The sequence below is a fragment of the Python bivittatus genome, unplaced genomic scaffold (assembly GCF_059951505.1).
Source record: "Python bivittatus isolate LINGU-HERP-01145 unplaced genomic scaffold, Pbiv_v1 ctg000580_np1212, whole genome shotgun sequence".
NCBI classification, from domain to species: domain Eukaryota; kingdom Metazoa; phylum Chordata; class Lepidosauria; order Squamata; family Pythonidae; genus Python; species Python bivittatus.
The window spans coordinates 535,540-557,362 of record NW_028277087.1 but is presented as its reverse complement, the minus strand read 5'-3'; the positions used below and the strand labels follow the sequence as shown (position 1 = coordinate 557,362).

The following is a 21,823-nucleotide window of genomic DNA, read 5'->3' as shown; positions in this document are numbered from 1 at the left end:
CACGAAACACGAAGAAAATAAAACGAACAGATGCTTTCCAAAGCTGTTTTAAGCTTGCCTGAAGAGCAGCTCTTCCTTACATAATCAGATGTGCAAGACTCAGCATAAACCATCTGAACAGGTGAAGAAAACCCTTCCCATTTTGCATTCATTATCAGTTTCTATAGAGGCACAGATTACATTTTATGTTCATGTTGAAAATAAGTTTTTTTAAAAAGATAGCAGTGGCTGAACTAGGTGAACCTTTGGTCCTTCTTGGACTCTAACCCTGCAAGAGAAGGATTATCCTTCGGACAATGCTTGCACCGCAGTTCTGTAGGTACACCTCTGAAAAGCTGCAAAATGTAACCATACACTTTAGCTTTTACTCTCTTCCCCTCCTTGCAAAAAAAAAAAAAACACGTTTCCACCCATCATCACTGCAAACCATATGTCTGAAAAAGATGAACAGAAATCTCAGAAGCCAAAGGGCTTGGGAAAAATCAGATTTCAAGCTCCATGCCTTCTCCCTATAATGAACCCTGCACGCCCCTAGTTCTGACTGGGGAGAGGAACTGTTTGCAACAGGTCTTGCGGCCTCCCCCCAACTACAGACCTGCTGACACCCCCATCCTGGAGAATTCCCCTGGATGTAAAAATGGAAGAGGAAAACCAGGACTCAGCCTGTCTTTCTCAGGTGGACCCCAAACAGCCTAAGAGGATTCAGTCCCCTTGCTCTCTCACACAGTGATTCTCTTCCACACTTTTCCCTCCCACTGCCTGGGAGAGAAGCAATGCCACTCCACACACACTCAGAGCGCCCCCATCCCCATCTCGGTTTAGTCCCCAAATAGCAGGCCGGGGAGGGGAAGCAGCTGGATGGAAAGTCACAGCTCCTCAGTCTGCTCCAAGACCCCTTTCCCAGGCTGGTCAGATTCAGTCCATGCCACTGACGTCAGATTCTGGCCTGGAGGGAGATCGCTAGGCCTGAGTCCTTCCAAATGGGCGTGTCTGCCTTCCGGGAAAAGCTCCGTGTAGTTGTTTTGCAGGGTCTTGCCCTCCTCCTGAAGGCCCAAGAGCACATGGTCTCTGATCAAGGCGCTGGGGGGATTGTCCTCTCTGTGAGCTTGCTCAATCCAGAGGCTCTCCTTGGCCTCCCAGGCACTCTGCTCAACATCCTTGCCCAGGGAATTGACAATTCTAGAAGACGCATCATTGTGGAGGGACCTAGAAAAAACTGGGGGGGGGGGACATGCAGCATGAGTGACACGCACAATGGATCGGGTGAGCTGCAAAGGGACCAGAAGACTCTTGAGGCATCCACTGCCTTCTACTAATCCGCACTCTACAAGCCACTTTTCTGTTTCATCCTGACAACCGTGCAGGTTCCATAAATGGTCAACATGGGCTGTGCTACCTGCCTTGGTCGGACAAGTGTTCAACCTAATTTTAAGTTGACCTGATTCAAGTTTAGGGAACTCTAAAATTCAAACGTCTTTTTGAGCTTTTGGGGCTCATTTTAAGCTATTATAAGTCTGGGCTGTCCCCTCTGGCGTGTCATGATTGGGCAAAACTCACGTGAGCTAGGAACTTCAACCAAAACACAGATCTGACTCTGTGATATGAGCAGAAGTTATCTAAAAGTCTGGTAATCCTTGGGGGCCAAATATGGCTCCTTGGGAATCCAATGAAGAGTCAACTATTTTGCTCACACTTGGGGAATCTGGTTTGTATATCTGTGCATAAAACAAAGACATGGTTGACTCCTCAGTCCATTCCTCTCAATAATAAACTCTTCAGTGGAGCTCCTGGACTTCTGACTGGAATGAGGACCATAAATCAGTGTAATCAACATTTGTCTCTTCAGCAGAGTTAATCATCAACTTTTCTGCTATTACTGCCAACTCGTTATTTGAGACTGATAGAGGGCACACTTCAATGCCTCCTCTTCTCTCTGCCCAGATGCCCACCCACCTACACAGCTCCCTAGCTCACCTCGCACAGGTACGAAGTCACCCCCGGTCTCAGTTTTGTTGCGGGTGAAAGGGCCGATGGATGGAAAGATGATCAGTGCGAAGGAAAGCAGCAAGACCTGCAGAGCCACAGAGAAAAAGGGACTGATATCTTTCTTCCATCAAGGCTCGACGGCTGGAGTAAACCAGAAAGGGTCTACAGCCAGGGATGCCAGTTTGCATCTCTTTGTAAGGAATTAGAAAAAAATTATAAAGGAAGAAGAAAAGAAATCTGATAGCAGCCATAACCTACTAGGACAAAAGGAAATCTCCATGCAGAGAAGCAAACTCTCTCTGAATGTCAGTTTCTGGGAGCAAGCAGATGTGTGTCTACGGGAGATGGATAAGTGGCTTCAGTTCAACCTCTCTGAAGCATATGACTGGGCTGGGTGTACTCTTGGTGTAACCCCTCTTAAATTAGGAAACTTTCCCCACTGCAGAAGTGAAGTGCTCTCCACCCATCCTTGAGTCATCAGACAACAACATGGGCATGAAGTTTGCTATTCCCTTTGGCAGACCCATCCCTGTTTCTTTGACCCCACTTGCTACAGTCCCCTCCAGGGTCATGGGTGGCAGAGACCATGTAAAGGAAATCTTGGACTCTGGAAAGAAAAAGGAGTTTTGCAAAATATGGCAAATGAGACTCAGATGGACATCTCAGCCTATCTCTTCAGCAAGGCATCAGTCCATCAGTTTGGTAAACTGTGAGAAAGTCATTCAAGCAACTACAGGGACCCTGGCTTAATATGCTCACCAATAAACAAAGACTGCAGCTTTCTTAGTTTCCAAGTTTTTGAAATCTAACCACTTTTTCCTGCTGATTGAGATGTTGTATGAATGGTGCTCCCTTGATCATGCACTGCCATTTGGGGCTTGACAGTCTAATGGATTTTAGACACCTCAAGGTTGCTGTTGAATGGTGTTGGAAGGGGAGGAAGACTTTAATGCTGATAAAACTCAGGATGACTTAAACCTGTTTCAGTAATAGGCTGTGGGTGAGATGAAGGCCATATCATGGGGGACAAGAGGAAAAAAAAGGTTGCTGAAGCAAGTTTGTGCCGTAGTTAGCTGCAAGAGGCAAAAGGTTCAAGGTTTGACTAAAGAGTTTAGGCCCATGTTTTTCAAACTCGGCAACTTTAAGAAGTCCACACATCTTAAAGTTGCCAAGTTTAAAAAACACTGGTTCAGGTGCTACTGCAAAAACAGAGATAATGGTTAAACATCACCATTCCGGTACCCACGCACACACACGTGCACACAGTCCCTGACATACCGCAACGCATGTGCCTGTTTGTGCAGCCTTGCTGCTGGATTGCATCACTATAGCCTGGAGCTTCTTTAGCTGCTGTACGAGAGACCTGGGAGAAACAGAAGGAGGAGAGAACAGTGCTATGTGTTAGGAATCCTGATCTGTTTTGAGGGGGCAGAGGGTGTATCCAGAAAATTAACAGGGTGAGAATTTCTTCTCTTGATTCAATGGATACCAGCCACACTGGAGGTACTGGAGACAGGGGAATGGCCAGGAAAGAAACAGAGATGTTGTGGAACATCTCTTCTTTATTCCCTCCAGTGGTAGAACATTGCTTAGTTTAAATTAAATTTAAATATGAACATTGGAGCAAAATCAAGAAAATGAAATTGAACCACTGCTTCCATATATGTGCACTTTGCATATTCAGGGTGATTTTGAAACGTCACTGAATTGCCACATTGCCAAAATGCCCCATGCAGTTGACAACTTACAAGTTCTGCTTCTCCAGGTGAACTACTTTCCGTTGTAGCTCCTGGTTCTGAGCTGTGCAAGCTGACATCCTGAAAAGCAAAGCCCAACAGAGGTGAACAGGGAGGGACGGCAATGCCAGGTAATTTTTTCACCTTTTAAGTTCTCCAGTCTGACATAATTAGTACAGAAGAGAAACTGATCAAGAGGCTGGATCATGATGACGCCTAAAGGTTTCACCAGCCCTAAAAACATTAATGCAAACGACTCCTTTAGGATTTTCTTCAGCATTTCAAGACAGGAGGAAGTAAAATTTCCCCCTCCTCTAAAGTAACTGCAATCCTGATCACTGTTTTTTGTTTTTCAGAACCTGCATGTTCAGGACAAAGATGTCTTGACCCTTGTTCTAATTTAACTGTTGGGGATCAGATCCAACTCAAAATGACAGAGGATGAGAACGTGGGAAAATAGCATACCGGCTTTCTAAACCATCAATGTATTCCTTCCGTTTCTTACGGCTTTCTTGTGCTGACTGCTTATTCCGGATCTTTCTCCGGATCTTCTTGAGAACGCGCTCCTCATACTGCCGGCACAAAGAGATTCATTTTAGCCATTTGTTTTGCTTTCACCTATACCCATTTTTTTTAAATCAAATTCCAAGAGCTTTTGGTCCATTTATGAAGAACTGTGCAAATGTCCTAAGTCCTTATTAAAAAAAAATACTTCAATGAAATTGTCATTATATTCCCTTTGGGCCATGGGACCAGTATTTTCCAGTGAGTGTGGTTCAGAGCAGTTGTGATACTTGAGCAATGGGGTGGGGTGGGTGGATAGAGATATCCAGACTTCTTAAATTCTGAAATCCTGCATTAGTTATCCCTGGGAAGCTATGAATCGCTCAAGGTGGTATAAAACAACTTTTTGATTTTCTCCCACTTTTGCAGCTAGCATTTGGGATACGCAAGATATGCCTTACAGTCTCACGTTGTTCCATTAAAGCTTAGCCAGTGAAAAAGGACCTCTAATCTTATGGGACTCAGTGCTGGACAGCTCCAATTCTATCCTGAATCTCTTAAACAGCTCTGGATAAAGCAAGATACGGAGCCACACAACAGGCATGGGGTGAGGATGTTTTCCTGAGCAAGCCCCACTGAAAGGAATGGGGGCTGCTCAAGAATGGGAGGCCTGATATGCTTGACATATGCTCTGAATACTCATTAGCATCTGCTTTTCCAGATGACATTTGAGGGAAAGCACAGCCTACATTCTCTTTACCTTGGTAAGAGGGAGCTGGGTCGGAAGTGTCACACCTTCCTTGGCCAACAATTTTTTCTCATCCTCAGTCAGCAGCAGCTCCTGGCAAGCCCCTGCGGTTTGCCTCATCACTGATGGGTTCATGGCCTGCTGGTGCTAGAATATCACAAGGTAAGAATGATGTGATTCAGATCAATAGAAAGCATCTTCAGGTGTTCTTAGAAATAACTTAACCACAAAAAATAAACTGGGTTTCTAGACATCATCGTCATAATCATCATTAGGACCGAAATACTTGCCATTTCAGAGTTGTTTGAAAGAAGGAGATCTTTAATAGTCAGTGTGCAGGAGGGTGGATTCTGATGCATGGCATTTGGTACTTGCCTCTCCTCTGGATAAAATCCAGTAGCCCACATGTCTGCAAAGAAATTAAGGAGGGAACCTACTGGTTAGGGAACGAAGAACTCCAGCTTTTCAGTGTGCATGATGGAAGGTGCTTTAAAGCAGATATAGTTTGTTCTTCCAGTTCATTATTATCTTATCTGGCTGGCAGCAACTCCTCAGGGGTCAATCAGGCCTTTCTGGTTACTTACTAATCTGAGCTGCTGTCGTTGTTGCTGTTTTTTAAGCTAATAGTCTATCTCATCCTTGATAACAAAGTTAACATGAGTAGGCACCTGGAGGAAGAAAATATTAATTTCACACTAAAAGCCCAAACATTCTAAAAAGTATCCCAGCTTCTATCTTGCAACAACCAGGATCCAATGATTCTAGAAAACCCTCTTGCTTCACTATTAATTCTTCTCTGCTGCCTAAGGAAAATGTCCCACCCCACAGCTCTTTGTTTGATGCCACCCTAATTGGGGTCCAAACTTCGACTGGCATTTGGGGTGTTATTGTGTTGCAATGGTTACTTCAAGCGATGGGTTCTGCCGCATCAGAGAGTGAAGATATTTCAGGCAAGACCCAATTCATCCCTATTTCAGCCTCACGGCGGGAATACTGCTTTGTATCGTAACTGTAATTTGACGGAGGATTCTGTCATTTTCAAAGCCCTGAGCCAGCACATGTCCTCGACTGTTTTCAAGCCAGCACACCAAATGCCACTTCAGTCATCACAAGCTGCCTTACAGTCCAGGGAAAAGATGCGGCTGTTTTAAGGTTACACATGCCCATTTTTGTGCTCCTGTATATACTGAAACACTTTTTGGAGATCAGATCGGATGCCTGGCACAGCTCTACTTGTTACCCTCACTCTTGAGAGGGCAGCCATATCTATGCATGATCTGTCCATGGGATTGTGATTTAATGTGATCAAACAACCAGGATTTGCAAGCCAATTACACTGGTGGAACCCATTTTATACATCTAGTTTGTTTGGGGGTAACTAACCATAATCTGGCTTTATATATTGTCAGCATATGATATGGACAAGATACACCCTTCGTATATTGCTGAACTGCGATTCTCATTTTCCTTCTCCATTTACCAAGCTGAGTACGGCTGATGAGAGTTGGAGTTCAAGAGCAACTGAATGACCAGATGGTGTGTTTCCCTGCACTAAGTTTTTCCTGCTTAGTTTCTCCATTTACTCCCACCAAAATAAATGATCTGGCCTCAAGTGCCAGCAAGCTGTTTGTTCTCATGCAAATTTAATAAACCATTTCAGAATCATGCCTTACTTTTATGTGTGAACACAGCGAGAGGCCTTCTCCTAAGTGCCCCAGAGATGTTGGTTCACTTGGTTTAACATTCAAGGAAGGAGAAATAGGGCACTTACCAAAGTCTATGGACACTTCCATCTCTCTCAGCTCAGTGGCTGGTCCTTTTAGGACAGGCAACGCTTGACAGGAGTCCTGACAGGGGGCAAAGGCCAGGTCATTGGGTGAGCTTCCATCAGAATAGGCCCCCGGGCTTCCAGTTGGAACATAATGTGAGGGGCTGTCCAGCTGATCAGAATTTGGATCCTCAGATATACCGCTGTCACTGGCAGCTGGAGACCAGCTTGGGGAATCTAGGACAGTGTTTGTAGCTCCCAAGATGGAGTTGATGAAATCTTCATTCTCTTGAGTGTTCAGTAAATCCTATAGATAGAATGCAGAAGAAGTTCTCCATGAAGAAGCAACCTTAGAAAGCAACTTCCATGAAGTGGCCTACAAGGAAACAAAGCTTCAACAGAACAAACTAGAAACTAATTTCCTTCTGGGTGCTGCATAAACCATTCATAACATTCTGAACATTTGTAATCATGCAATATAAGCCCTGAAACAGGATATTCTCAGTTTTCAATTCATTGAAAAATAAGCAATTTTAGTCTTAGTCGCAAAGAGGGTAATACCTAATAAGAAAAATACCTAGTAAAATTTAAGACACCAGAATTAAGCTGGGGAATTCAAGTACCCCTCTCCCTAGTATATTCACTGCTCTTCTGTTTCCTTTAATGTTTGCAAAATAATAATGACTAGAACATTTTCAACTGGGAACTGACCAACTGGTGTTGCCAAGGGCACTGTCAGCCCCTCAAGATGGGCCAGGTAAGGAAACAGACTCCACAAGTGATACTGGAACTCTGCTTTATTGATATAGGCTATAATGGCAGAATCTTGAAGCTTGACAGTGTTTTCCTCTTATAAGAAAGGGAGTCAAGGTGGGGCAGTCTTGAGTTTCTTTCTAACAACTTCTACCTTTCCCAGGCTTAATTCATGCTTTGTTGCAGGTTCCTTCTCCAAGGTTATTTCTGTTCTTCCTCCTGTTTCTGAAATTAACCTACACAATTTTGTTCTGAGCACAGGATATTTTCAATGCTCTTGGCCAGAACGGAGCAGTTAACCCTATTCTCCAAAATCTTGCCCAGCTGCTGCCCCCCCCCCCGCTTTCTCAGCCCAGCGCCATCTGCTCACTCTGTCTTCCTGTGCCATCCAAGGGGTCTCTGAGGATCCCAGCTCCACATTGCGAAGAACTCCATCCTGCCTGTCAAAGAGGAGATCCAGCAGTTCCATGCTGTCAAGGTTGGGGCAGGCCATGATTGCTAGAAAGAGAAGAAGAATAAGAAGCTCAGGATTTTCTGCTCCTTATTATGCAGAGCTGGGTGGACCCAACAAACAGGGTAGCTAAACATGGAGTTAGTTGTTGGTGGAAATCAAGCCAATGCCTTAACCAGTTGCACAAACCCAGTTGTCACATTATGCCATGATATGGTTTACTGGTTTGGGGCTAGCAGGTTATGGGAACAGAGCAATTATGCCTTATTACCCTAAGTTTATAGTATAGTTGCTGTGCATGACTCCAACCAGATTACTCTTAAATTATGTGTTGCCCTACATCTTGCTTCCACACCTCTTTGTCTCAACATTTCTTTGTCTTGGAGCCTGAGACCAGAGGAAGTATTCCTTCTGTTGCTTATGGTTGCATAACACATTCATCCATGCTTTAACTGAAACACCGTTTATCAAATTAACCCAATTGCCTGGGTTTACACAATGCACCGAGATACAAACTATCTTGCCACATTTTCACCTAGAACATTGGTGAAACCAGACAGCATCTTGAGCTAAACAGAATACAAAGCTGAGATTCTAGTGGGGATGGTTGGACATCCCTATCTAGTTTTCACCAGCTTGCACCATCCTAGCTCAGCAATCTGTTTCTTGATGCAGCCGCCCTGGTGCTCCAGAGACATTTACAAGCTGGGTACGATGCTAATTTCTCATTCTCAGTGAATTCTGATCCTCTTCTCAGATACCCATAAACATTTCAGACTCCTATTCTTTTAGGACGCATTTTGGATTTGAGAACTTCAGAAGTGGCTTTCAATGAAGAATCCAGTTAGATATTTGATCCCTCTACTGCACAATAGTCTCCACGCTGATTTAAAATAGCCTTCTGGGATTTCAGACCAGGTTCTACCAGTAAACCCTGGAACTTGGGATCAACTCTATGCAAAGCCGGTTCCTTGTGGCTGAGTTACAGCCTTTTCTGATGCTGCTGTCTTCGAAACCCTCTTCACAATTGCACGTTTATGGAAGGTAATAAGTAAAAGGCCTGGATTCTTCCTTATAGCAGGTCAAGGCATTTGTTTGTCTAACCCAGTATTATCTAAACTGCACAGATTTCCAAGATTTCCACTCCTGATTTTTCCCCAAGTCTCTCCAGAAATGCTGAACAGGGAACTGTTTGCATACAATGACTGGTGCTAAGTTACAGGCTTTTAATTTTTTTGCTTGTGTTTCTGAAAAACTACTTGGCCCTTATTCAGTAAATCCATGGGGCATTTTTAGGAGAGGTATATTTAAGAACAATTGGATCCAAATCTAAAAACGTTAGCAGCAAAACTGGGACTTGCATTTAGCAGCTCGCACTGGTGCACATCCCCTCAGTGCAGCTGGAAGAGATGGTACATTGGTTTCCTTCAGTGAGAAACATCCTCATTTCAAAAATGTAACATATTTTATCTTGTTTTCTAGTAGAACTAATAGCCCACCCTCCACTTCTCCCAGATAGCAGTTGATTCAAATGAGATTATTTCCCCGAATTCTTCTCTGCCCTTTTTCCTCTAGCCTCTCTTCCACCCCGTGCCATGTCTGTTCTTCAGATAATACATCTCTGTTCTTCCCACTCTTTTATGTTCTCTGCCTCCTGGATTTTTTTTCACTGGCCCCCCAAGCTGGGCCTCTAGGCACATGGCACTCCAAGTTTAGCCTAAAGGACAACTTTCCCATTTCCAATAGAAGCTGGATTGCAACCTTTTGGCACCTCTGTTCACTGTTTAGCTGAAATGTTTTTGTGTTCTGCTGTCCCAGAAGCCCAGTCAACCACTGTTAGAGGTGAAAGAGTGCAAGGCTGATGTAGAAATGCAGTGTCTTTGGATGGGTGGGTGGGTGGGTGGATGGATGGGGGAGGTAAACTAACCAGAATTTCAAGGTTTGCTTATTTGTAACAGATGATGTGGAAATCGTCACATTTGTCTCCAGATGGATTCCCAAAGTTATCTGCATGCTCTCAAAGAAATGTTTCTCAGTTTCTACAGTTTTGCTTCTCCACCAGTCCATATTTTCATGATCTTGCAGGAATGTGGACACTTAGGAGCCTATAAAATTCTGACCATGACCTCACTAGTGTCTTAGGCAGCCCAACAGAGACAGATATCAAAAAGACATGACTTTTGCCCCATGAGTGATGAAGAAATCCTGAGCAAATCTTCTCCCACCTACCTGCTTCCCCTCTTCCATCTTCCTCCTTAAACTGTTTGCTAAGGGTTCTACAGGCCACTCGTCACCCCTTTAGAAATAGCATGATATGCTAAAATCAGCAGGGATTATGGGCTTACCTCCATGTAGTGAAGAGTTTCAACTGCCATTTTCTGCATGTTAAGTGGCAGCTGAAGACATCAAAGCAAAACAGGTGGCTTTCTACTGATCTGAGTCCATTGGCAAATTCACTTCTTTCATGTAGAATGTTTACATCCCCTTTTTCTTCTCTTCCTCCTTTCCTAAGCTCTTCCAAAGAGTCACAAAGTCATCTTTACTTTGCTTTTAGATTTCCTCTCTATGCCCACCCCAATTCTATTTAATTAATAATGTTTCTTCCTTAAAATACTATCTTTTAAGTGCATTTCTGTAAGAGTGTTTGCCGCCTCTTTCATTACAGGTAGTCCCTAGGTTAAGAATGCCTGGTTTAAAGACGACCCATAGTTAAGAATGGAACTTATTGTAGCAAAATTTGAGTTAAATACACAATGGTTTGAGTTCATGACATAATACTATTTATACAGTATTATTCAATCATACTGTTCTGGCTTACATACAAATTCAACTTAAGCACAGACCTTGGGAACAGAACTCGTTCTTAAACTGGGGACTACTTGTATTACATAAGTCAAATGGTGTACAATCCAATTCTTTTTTCATTTTCTGTTCCTTTGGGGCAGCGCATGGACTTGAAATACAATTGGACAATCCCTGATGGGCCCCGCCCCAAGGGAATTCCATCTGCAGGTGTAGAAAGTAAAGGAGGTGACCTTGACAGAAGTACGCAAGAGCCATTATTAGGCAAAGGGGGCTGAAACATTCTTTAAGTCCTGGGAAGCAAAATAATATTCGAAAGCTACTCGGGCAGACACTTCCCTAATTTGCAGGAGTATAAGAAGGAGGGGAGGTAAAGCACAATCGCACTTACAAGGTTCTGTTATTATAGCCAAATAAAAATAAAATAAAAATAAAAATAAAGCTCTAGTCTTCCTGTGGAGTTGATTTTCTCATCTACCTAGTGGGGCTGACAGCAGAGACCCCATAAAAAAACCTTGATTATGCCCCCTTCCCTGCAACAGCTTGTTTGTTTATTCCCTCGGTATGATTGTTGCTTGCCCTTAGACATCCAGACACCACCTCCCTGCCTTGTTTTCCAAGGGCTGTTAAATCATGGCTTTTCAGAAAGTGTTTGCAGGATGCTAAAATCTGACCTGCCCCTGAGAAGTGACCCCGTTACTGCTTTTTTTTCTTTTATATGTTTTAATGGTGCTTTTCATCTGAGGGCTTGCAGGAATGCAGCAGCAGCGAAATGTTTGTAGATTAAGAAATACAGGCCTTTTTTTATATATATAGATGTTGTGATATTTATGTTATAATTATCATTTTAGGAGCTTCATTTGGATGTTAGGAATTTGGAATCTTTGGAACTGGGCAGGGCATATATGCTGGCAAATAAATAAATAAATAGCCCAGAAGTTCACTGAGTTCTATAGGCTTCACTCCCAGGTAAATGCATGGAGAATTGCAGCTATGAGTCATTAATAAGTCATATTGTTGATTGGATTTGAAAAATAAACAGCTGGTGGGAGCATAGGTTTAACTTTGTCTGGGCTTGAAAAACAAGCCAGATTAGGTTTGGATGAGAGGCTACCAGGATATCCCAGGGCTGTAGGTTAGACTGGGGAGTCCAAAAAAAACAAACAAACAGGGGAGTAGCAAACCCCTTCCATAATACTGCCCAGAAAACTACATGGATGTGTCCGTGAGGTCACCAGAAGTTAAGCCCAGCTCAAAGGAGACTGTGTTTTACTTCCTCTCATTTCTTTCCTTAAGGAACAGCTACTAAGTAAAATAAAAGAATAGTTTAAGCCTGCCCCACAGATCTCAAATATATACATGATCCATTTATCCATTTAGTTTGATCAAAAGTCCCAGCAAAAACACAGAATCTTCTGGAAAGCTTTCAGAGACAAATGCAGTGACTTCAGTATTATTGTCCCATAGAAAAGGACAGTATTAATACTGGAGAGCTAAAACTTGATGGTTGATTTTTTTTTTTTAGTTTTTTATTTTTTGCAGGCAGAAGACTGCACATCCAGCACCTAGCATCTTAGGCAGGGAAAAAGTCTTGCCTGAAGCCCTGCAGAGTCTCCACCAGTTCATGCAAATAAGACCCATCAAAATGAACATCTAACGTCACTTGTTCAAAGACATATTCCCATGTTCCTTTTTCAATCACCTCTTTATTTATAATCAAGGGGACTGGAACCTTACTTTATCTTCAGTGAAGGATACCTGTAGAAGAGAAGGATTGAACTGTGGAGTTCTGTGCGTAACTGTGGGTAATGAAACGTTTGCAAGAAAACAACCAAGCTCAGAGAACACCAAGGACTCCTCAATGAAGAATGTCCAACCCGAAAGGCCTGCCAATATACTTGTCCCAAAAGAAGTTTTTGGCTCTACCCTGTTTTCATGAAGTAAAGGGAGCTGAAGCAGCCGCAGAATTGTCTTTCTTTAGGTTTGATCCTTCCATTACATTATTCTGGAAGTAAGCTAACATGGAGCATTTGGAATCGTAGAGTTGGAAGGGATACCAAAGATACTAGAGTACCGTTTGACAGATGGCCATCCAGCCTTTGTCTGAAGACCTCCAGTGAAGAACTTACTACTTCAGGTGACAGTCTTTTCCAGTGACTGACAGCTCCTACAGTCAGGAAGATCCTCCTGATGCCTAGCCTGAACTTCCCTCCTTGTAGTTTTAGCCCTTTCTTCTAATCCTACGCTCTAGGGCCATATAGAATTCAGGTGTTATTATATTCTTGCCATTATTTATCATTATTTCTTTAAGGATCGCTTTATCAGTATTATTGTGCTATTACTATCATTGTTTCTATTGGTCTATTACTGATTATTGCTTAACACAGATGTTCTCATTGTTAATTCGTGATCAGCTGCCCAGAGTCACTGGGAGTCGGGTGGTATACAAATTTGTTAAATAAAATAAAAGCAAAATCATAATAAATAAAATCATAAGTTGGTGATATGCAAATGCAATAAAGGAATAAATAACACAGTGATGGAGCGCATGCAGAACATCCCAGATTTAGTTCTTCATATCTTCATGTAGGAGTGGAACATGGGTATCCACAGGGAGTTTTAAAAAGCCAAGGTGGCGGCTATAAACATGTGACCGAAGCCTTGCCTCTTTTTACGCGCGTCGCGATGCACATAAAAAAGAAGTGGGGCTTTGATCATGGTTGTGGCCACCATCATGACATTTTTTACCTCCTGCTACCACAACTGATCCAACTTCAGTGAGAAACACACTTTGTACATACAGTACACTTTCGACCAAACTATTGAGATAATCAGACAGATTTTTTTTGTGTCTGTGTAAAGAAATGAACCTGTACATTGACAATGATATATCTATCTCTACCTCCAGAAACTTGCACAAAGATGTATGTTTTGAGGAAAACTGTGTGCAGAAAAGCAAATTATAAATACTTTTAATTAATAAATACCAATTAATCCATTCTTGGCACTATAGATATCCTGCAATTAGAGTTCAGTCTCTGTACATTTATTCTTCCAGTCCACACCACAAAGCAACTATTCCCATCTCTGAAAGTAGTTTGGAAGACATTCCCAGCCTTGAAAAATGTAATAAAAACACTGCAGAAATGCAAGTACAGTCTGGGGTTCTTCTAATCTAAGGAAGATTTTTGAAAGCTACACAGTTTGTTTGCTTGTCTATTGCCTTCTAATTAGCAGACTTATCTCCATATACCGCTTGCTTAGTGCATGTCTCTCTTCACACACACAAAATGCAGTCCTGACCTCCACCCTCTTATTTGTATTGCACTTGTTTCCAAAGATGGACCTTGTTGGGCTCAATTGGAGGGAAACGAGATTATACCACCTTACCCCTTGTCAGTGTTCTCCAATCTTGATTTGGTTTTGCCAAGTGTTTCCAGTCCTAATGCTTTCCTTGCTGTGAAGATGAGTGCAGTATTTTCTTCTCCCCTCTTACGTCCCTCTGTCCAGTCAAAACCTCTTTCTACTATGTGGCAAAGTTTAAACTCCAACAATACAAAAATACCATCAGGCTCATTAAATCCCTCCCCTTGTCCAACTCGCCAATGGGACAGACTGTCAGCTCAGCGGGCAGAGAAGTAAAAGAAATCAGGGAGTCATAACTGGGCCAAATTGGGTAACCATTATCTAAATAACTTTTGTCCATCCTCCCTTTCCTTTCTAATTTGAGTGGGTGCTGAGGTGATAGGTCCAAAGTCTTTGGCTAGGCTATGTCACAGTGACCTTCTACCTACTTTTCAAGAATCATTTTCTCTCCCTCTTCCTTCAAGAAAACAACAACAGCCTGTTCATTAATTGGATTTTAATCACCGTGACATATTGATCTCAGCAGTTTCCTTCTATACTGAGATCTTATTGGGAAAACACAAAACTGTACAGGGAATCTGGTTTATACTCAGCCTTTGTCCTCTCTATTTAATGCACCTGTACGGTGAATGGGCCCAATCCCCCAACACATTGCAAGGCAGCCGCAGGATCCCTTGGGGTAATTTTATATTCCAACATTGAGACACCAATTTCTATGCCCTTGCACCTGCTTCCTGATGGTAGGGCTGGCTCTATGATGACCTGGTTTTGCATATCACCATATAAAATATTACCAGTGTCATCCAATGCTTGAATAAAGAAACTGGTGCGTCTTAAGGAGGAACCATCCACAATGGTTGAGCGGAGGAAGAAAATAAACAGTATGAGGCTTCCTTATTTCAGGCAGTGCATTGATTTCTCCTGATGTGGCCTGGTTACAAATCCTTCCCAAACCCTGCTCTGGCATTATCTTTGCACATACGATTATGTTCGTATGTTCAATCTGCCCTTCACTCTCCTTGTCATGTTGATGATGTGAGTAAAAAGACAGTGTCTCCGCTACAGGGTGATGGTCTGCAGGGAGCCTAGCTCCATATGCAATCAGTTCCATGTGAGTTTTCTGCCATTTCTTCAGTTGTTTGCCTTCTGCTTCCTGCAGCCAAGTTGGGGAAGAGGAGTGATGCTGAGCATCGTGGATGGAGGCAAAGCTGGGAAGGTGGGGAATATCAGTTATTTTCTGGAGAAAATGAGTAGTGCAGTTTCCCATTCCCCTGTTAGCATGATTGTGTGCTGTCAGAGCCAGATCAAGAGATCTGACCAGGTAATTGGTTAACTGGGTCAAGCATGTTGTGGAAACAGAGGCATGATCTCTTTAATAATTCTGGGTTTCCAAAATGTTGTTCTACATCACTGTGTCAAAAATCACTATATTTTGTTCTTTAAAATCTCCGCAGGATGAATTGGTAAACCAGGAATAAAGATGCAAGAAACATGCAAGAACTACCCTGTTTTTCAGAAGAAATCTAATGCCAACCACAGAAGTCACAACTGCAGAATAGTAGCTCAGAAAGGCAGGGGTAGAATTGAGGAATGAGATGCCCTAAACTTGAGCTCAGCTTAGGAATCACAGCCAATGTTGAAGCTTGTGCACAAACTGTTTTGCAAATACATCAACTTTTGCTTCTCCTAAAACAGTTACCAGATTGTAATGCTAAGTATGACAAAAGGAAATTATTATTACTACTGTTAGTAGCAGTAGGAGTAGCAATAGTAAAAACATGGGTAGTAATCAGATTCTTCCTTTCCTCTCCTCTCCTCTCCTCAGTACTTACCTAGCTATCATTTATCATCATTTTGGCCTTTTATACTTGTCTTTTCTGTGCTCACCAAAAATGTTCCATACCTTGGTCTGATAATCCAGAGTAGCTGCCTGACATTTTCTGAACGGAAGCTAGTTGCAAGAGATACTCTCTTGATCACAGCATCTGTCACTCTCCTGCTTATATATGTGTGGGCAAGAACTGGCAATTTTGAGAAAGGCAGAGGATTACATCACAGTTTCTAGTACAGTTAGAAAAACTAGAGATGCAGCCTCTAGTGGGAAAACTGCCCAGGGAAACCTGTAAAAGTGCCTCCACTTATGAAAAAAGGGAAGAGACTCTAGGGCACCACTGGAGAAAGACAAAGAGTTAATCCAACCAAATGTGTAAACCCCCATTGTGGTGATAAGAGCAGCAAAAGGTTCTTATTTTTCTTCATTTTATTTTTACATCCAGCCAGGGGCCCAATTTAAAGTGATCCATTCTTTGCTGGGGAGAAAGGTCTTCAGGGACACTGGAAAAAAATATAGCCAAATAAAGTTGCTTGGATCTGTTTCATGTTCCGACTGGGCGAGTCCTTGTGAGTTGACTAAGCTACTATCTGTTATGTGAGAAGTGCTTGACCCTATAACTCATAGGAAGTGGTCAGGATCCTTGGGGGTGTTTACCCAGCCACCTGTCTGCTAGATTCAGTCTTGGTTAGTGAAGGGTTCCTGGGTCATGACATGTAGTTGGGTCCATGAAGTGGTGACTGAGTGACTTCTTCCTTGAGTGATGGGGTGTTTCTGCCTTGAACAAGGCCATTGCTGAATCCAACAGTTCTGGACAATTTTTGTCCAGTCTCCAACCTTATCCTTCTGGGGAAGGTTTGAGAAGGGGATCAGATTGCAGCTTCAAGGGCCCTGGAAGAAGTGGATTATCTGGACCTGTTTCAGGTGAGGACATAGCATTGATGGCATTGATCATACTTGCTGATTACCATTGACAGAGCTGGGATGGAGGTGGTACAACTGTCCTGGTTCTTCTTGATATCTCAGCAACTTTCAGTACCATAGTCATGGTATCCTTCTGGATTGACTGAGAGATCAGGTGTAGGAGGCATAATGTTGCAGTTGTTCCCTTCCTCCCTATGTAGCCGGTCCCAGCTAGTGTTCATGGGGTAGAGAGGTCTAGCTTATGGCCTGGGATTGTGGGGCGCCATAAGGCTCAATGCTCTTACCTCTCCTTTTAACATCTACCTGAAACCTTTGGGAAGGTCATCCATCAACACAGTGTCAAGTATTCTCAATATGCTGATGATACCCAGTTGTACATCTTGATCCCAGGTTGTCCAAGCAATGTTGTCAAGGTCTTGTCCCAGCACTTGGAGGCTGGTGGGGTCTGGATAGGGAAGAACAGGCTTAAACTCAATCCTGACAAGGCCAAGTGGTTGCATATTCCTGTTTCTTCCAGTACCATGGAATTTCCATCTTTAGTCTGGATGGGGTGGCACTTCCCTGGACAAACTGGCATGCACTCTGGTGATTTTCCACAAAGCAGGTGACTGTTATGGCCAGGAAGTCCTTTACCTAGATTCATCTGATACTGTATATACTAACTAGTTTTTTATAGTTTAGACAGGGTAGGAACGAGTGGGAAACACTACATTAATACAGGTACAGCTAATGATAGCTTAAGCCTGTCTCACCAGGCTGGGGACAGAACAAAGTCAACATCATAAGTCAGGACATGGGAGAAAGAAGAGACTGCTGGAGCATGTTTACATCATGTTTAGATGCCAATGAGGAAAGACTCTTGAGTGTTTATCTCAGAGCCTGTTTCCAAGAACAGTGAATTTTCCAAAATGGGTACTGTCCTACTTATTGTACATTTCTCTCAGCCACTAATTCTCCATTTAAGAAAAGTAAGACAAAGATACTTCTGGAATAAATAAAGGTTTTCAAAAATTATACTGATAGGGAATCCCTTTCACATTGCTTTGTTGGTCAAAAAGGCAATAATGTAGAAGATTCTGATTCTAAGGCAGGGTTCAGTAGAAGATAGATTTGGATCTACTGTTGGATCTCTAAATAAATCAACAAGGATGTCAACAGTTGTTTAACAGCAGAAGCAACAAAAACTATGCTGTTTCCTAAATTAATCAGGAATGGATTTTTCTATGGACAAAATGTCAACTGTTCAATTCTGACCTTCAAAATTAATGGGCTCAAAATTCTTTAAATGTGCCTATTTCTTTTTATATCAACCCTAAGTTGAATGACCTTGAGAGTCTAGCAGAAAACAAAGGTAAACCTACAGTCTCTATATTCAGTATCTAAATTATAGGGCACTTCAACTTTGAGGTGTGTTCTACATCCACAAAATGCCTTATTTTTTTCTTCTGAAAAATGTTGGACTGCACATCACTGTTCTTTTCAAACTGATAAGCTTCTAAGGAATCCCAGAATTTCCCCGAAAACAAAGTCTGAAAACCTATGGACTTGAGGACAGATGTGATAAGATGTGCTTGGAAGGCGTTAGGCCCCACTGCCTCCCCTCAGGTGACCATTGTGCCTTGAGTGACCATTGCTGTACAACAAATCCATTTTGACAGATATTTTGAGGGCAGAGCCTCAAGGAGCTGTGACCAAAGATCCTGCCTACTTCTTGGCTGATTAGGTGTGCATGAAGCAGTCCCTGGCAGAGAAAGGAGGAAGCAGATATATTGATAAAAAGAAATCAGTCTTCTCCTTGGATAACCAACCTATTGGCTTTACTCCAAAAGACAATTGCATAAGTAGGTGATGCCAGCGCCAGCAGACTCGCTAAGGTGCCCCTTGCACCCCAATCTTTGCCCTATTCAGCCTCACCCTGATCACGAGTGCTTTGCTCACCTGTTCTCCAAGGTTACTTTAGAGAGAGGAAATGAAGAGCAACCACTTCATTTTGAAGTGAGAAGAGGTGACTAGGGAGAAAACAGATCCTTGCTTTGTGTTTTTGGTTACATGATTCCAAAAAACTCAGAAAAAGCAGTTCAAACATGAAGAGATTTTAAGCCAACATTGCTTAAATATTAACAAAGCAGTAAAAACAACACCTAAAATAATCTTTTTCTTTTCTCCTAATACTTTTTGCTCATCTGGTTTTCCTCAGGATTTTTTGGCCAGAATCATTGCAGAGTTGCTGCAGTTAGTAGCCCTGAAATTTCTGGGCTAGATAAAATAATGATTTAAAATAGTATTTCTTAAACTTTTTTCTCTCAGGGCCCCTTTTCGCTTTTACAAATTATGGATGACCCCAAAAGAGCTTTTGTTTGTATGGGTTACATTTATCGATACCTACCGTATTAAAAATTAAGACTGACACATTCACGGCTCCTACTGCTTCTCACGATAGTTTCATGGAATTTTAATATTGTATTATTTTTCAACATAGGCTGGCAAATTATTTCAAGGACTCCTGAGAGGGTCTTGAGGGACCCCAAGGGGTCCTAGGACCACATTTTAAGAAGCAGTGATCTAAAACACTGTAAAGCAGATTTCTACATTTATATGTTCATTTGGTGGGATGTCTGCAGTGCAAAGATGTACAATAAAAACCTTTCACCTACATATCTATTTCAGTAGGGTAGCTGTTTTAGTCTTTTGCAACAAGAACATAGCCAAGGACTCTTGTTAAATTGCTCCTGGATTTGAATAACCAGCTGGCCATGTGCATCTCTCTTAGCCATTGCAAGTGTTCAATTTATGGTCATCTGGCAAGACATAACTACAGTTCTTTTGAGAGAGAAATTGTTAGATGGGGAAAAAGTTACTTTTTTATCCTTTGGTTTATACAATAGATACCTCAACCTGGCTCAGTAAGATAACTCTCAAATCATTTATTGTTGTTTTAAGTACCTTTAATCTGCCTTTCATTCTATGATGCCAGGAAAACAAAACAGAAACATAAGAAACAAAATGCATCACAGTATAATAAAAATTTAAAGCATTGTCTAGTTTTTTGTTCTTGGCTGCTCCATGCTAGCTGTGCTTTGTTGACACTAAAGCAAATATAGCATGTCTGCTTTTGCAAAAATAAATACATAAACAAATTAGCAGCTGGATGCACAACAGCAAGATTTTATTCTATTGAGAATAGGCATTCAAGTGCTGATTAGATTTCAGGACACCATTTGTAACATAGTTTGCACGAATAGACATGTTGTAGCTGAATGTTAATATTCCAAGTGCGTATATCCCAAGTGCATAAACATGCCTTAGACATCACTTCTCAAAGGTGAACATAAAATAGCTTTAAACTAAGGTGTACTTGTGCACATCTTTTTTATAGAGAAACTTGCATGGATATAAATTAAGTAAGAAATGGAAAAGCAGGCTGAGTTCATATCCACCAGAAGATGCAGATAGTTATGTAACGTGTTTCTTTCTCACCCAGGCACATGTAATGCAATGCTTCTGTGTGTGTGTGTGTGTGTGTGTCACACCAACGACTCAACCTGTTGGCAAACCCTGATTTGTCTTTTATTGGAAGAGAACAGATTTGTTCTGTTCTTTCTATTTTTAAGTGACTAAGAGGTGTTTGGCTGCCATGGGAATGTGGGGAGAACAATGTGAGCGGCTCAGCAGATGGATAGGGCAATACAGTGGGTGAGAACGAAAGGAACGGAACAATACTGCGGGTGTGAATCTTCCTCCTAGCACATGTACATAGCCATTTTCCCCAGTGTACCTGGTTGTTTCAGGACGGTTAGATGGATTCATGACATGTAGCTGTTCTGTTAGTGCTGAGAAAAACTTAAAGACATAAAGAAAGGGAGAGGTGGGAGGAAAGAGGGATGACCTGTTGTCTTTGTCTGGAGGGCGATATTTTACACCCCACTTCTCAGATTCAGTAGAAGCCTCTGCTCTGGGGACCTTTCCAGCTGTTTTACTTTCAGCCTTCAACAAACATGACTCCCGGTTCCCCCAGCTTTTAACAGAAGGGCTTTTATTGCAGATGCTGCCAATTTCCTGCTGTTTAAAAGGTCTTGTATTGACTGAACACATGATCAATTTGTGGTTTGTCTGTGGGTTTTATACCTTCTGCCTCTAATTGGATTGCTGTTATGTTACATTTTGGCAGACTGCTCAGGGATGCTCTAGCCTGGGTGACAAAGAAGCAACAAAAAAGTTATTTTTGCTTTACAGATTATGTGCCATCAAGTTGGTGTTGACTCTTAGTGACTACATAGACAAACCTTTTCCATGAATTGTCCCCAACTTGGCTCTTCAGGTCTTCCAGTGGCACACCCATCACTGCTATAATCAAGTCCATCTACCTTGTTGCTGGTTCCCCTCTTCTTCTTTTTCCTTTTCACCTTTCCCACTATTATGGACTCTCAAGAGAGCTAGGTTTTCGTTTTTGTCCAAAATATAATAATTTGGGCCCAGACATTTGTACCCAGTCATTTGAGAACTCTGGGTTGATTTGTTCTACAATCCATGTGTTTTACATATATATATATATATATAAATAAATAAATAAATTTGTCAACGCCCATCTCGTTGAAAAGGATATCCATGGTATTCTAAAGTCTTCTCCAACACCAAAATTCAAATGTGTCAATACTCTTTCTACCCTTCTTCTAATTCCAACTTTTGCTTCCATAGTGTCACTAAAAAAAATCACTGCCATGCCTTCATGATTCTGATTTTTATAGGTACAGTCACAGCACAGTTTTTTGGCTTTCTCAATTATCCAGCGCACATTAGCAATAATTTCTCTTGTTCCTTGGGCTTTTCTCAAGCCTGCTTGAACATCTGGCATCTCCTTTCCTTTCCACTATCCAGGTAAGTGCAACCCTAATGAGGATCAAAGATGACACATCGCCAGACCCTGGGGAGCCAAAAACCCAAAGCCGCTGTCTTG

The 21,823-nt window shown here is 42.1% G+C and overlaps 1 protein-coding gene across 1 annotated transcript; it reads right to left on the bottom strand.

Annotated features, from left to right (window-relative positions):
- Nucleotides 1-385: 385 nt before the first annotated feature.
- Nucleotides 386-14,346, bottom strand: CREB3L3 (cAMP responsive element binding protein 3 like 3). The gene is made up of 10 exons (XM_007434389.4): nt 14,139-14,346; nt 7,866-7,993; nt 6,746-7,049; nt 5,265-5,383; nt 4,987-5,121; nt 4,188-4,294; nt 3,735-3,803; nt 3,265-3,349; nt 1,975-2,071; nt 386-1,216 (listed from the first exon to the last, which is right to left on the bottom strand). The coding sequence occupies exons 2-10, from the start codon at nt 7,986-7,988 to the stop codon at nt 867-869; spliced, it is 1,389 nt and encodes a 462-aa protein (XP_007434451.1). The 5' UTR covers nt 7,989-7,993; nt 14,139-14,346; the 3' UTR covers nt 386-866.
- Between the last annotated feature and the right edge of the window lie 7,477 nt (nt 14,347-21,823).

What these genes read in the sequence shown, in the direction of transcription:
- CREB3L3 (XM_007434389.4), bottom strand. Translation starts at nt 7,988, where the DNA reads ATGGCCTGCCCCAACCTTGACAGCATGGAACTGCTGGATCTCCTCTTT. An exon ending in CCCAGCTCCCTCTTACCAAG is followed by an intron (nt 4,295 to 4,986) that starts GTAAAGAGAATG and finishes TTGTGCCGGCAG; the next exon opens with TATGAGGAGCGCGTTCTCAA. An exon ending in CACCTGGAGAAGCAGAACTT is followed by an intron (nt 3,350 to 3,734) that starts GTAAGTTGTCAA and finishes TGTTTCTCCCAG; the next exon opens with GTCTCTCGTACAGCAGCTAA.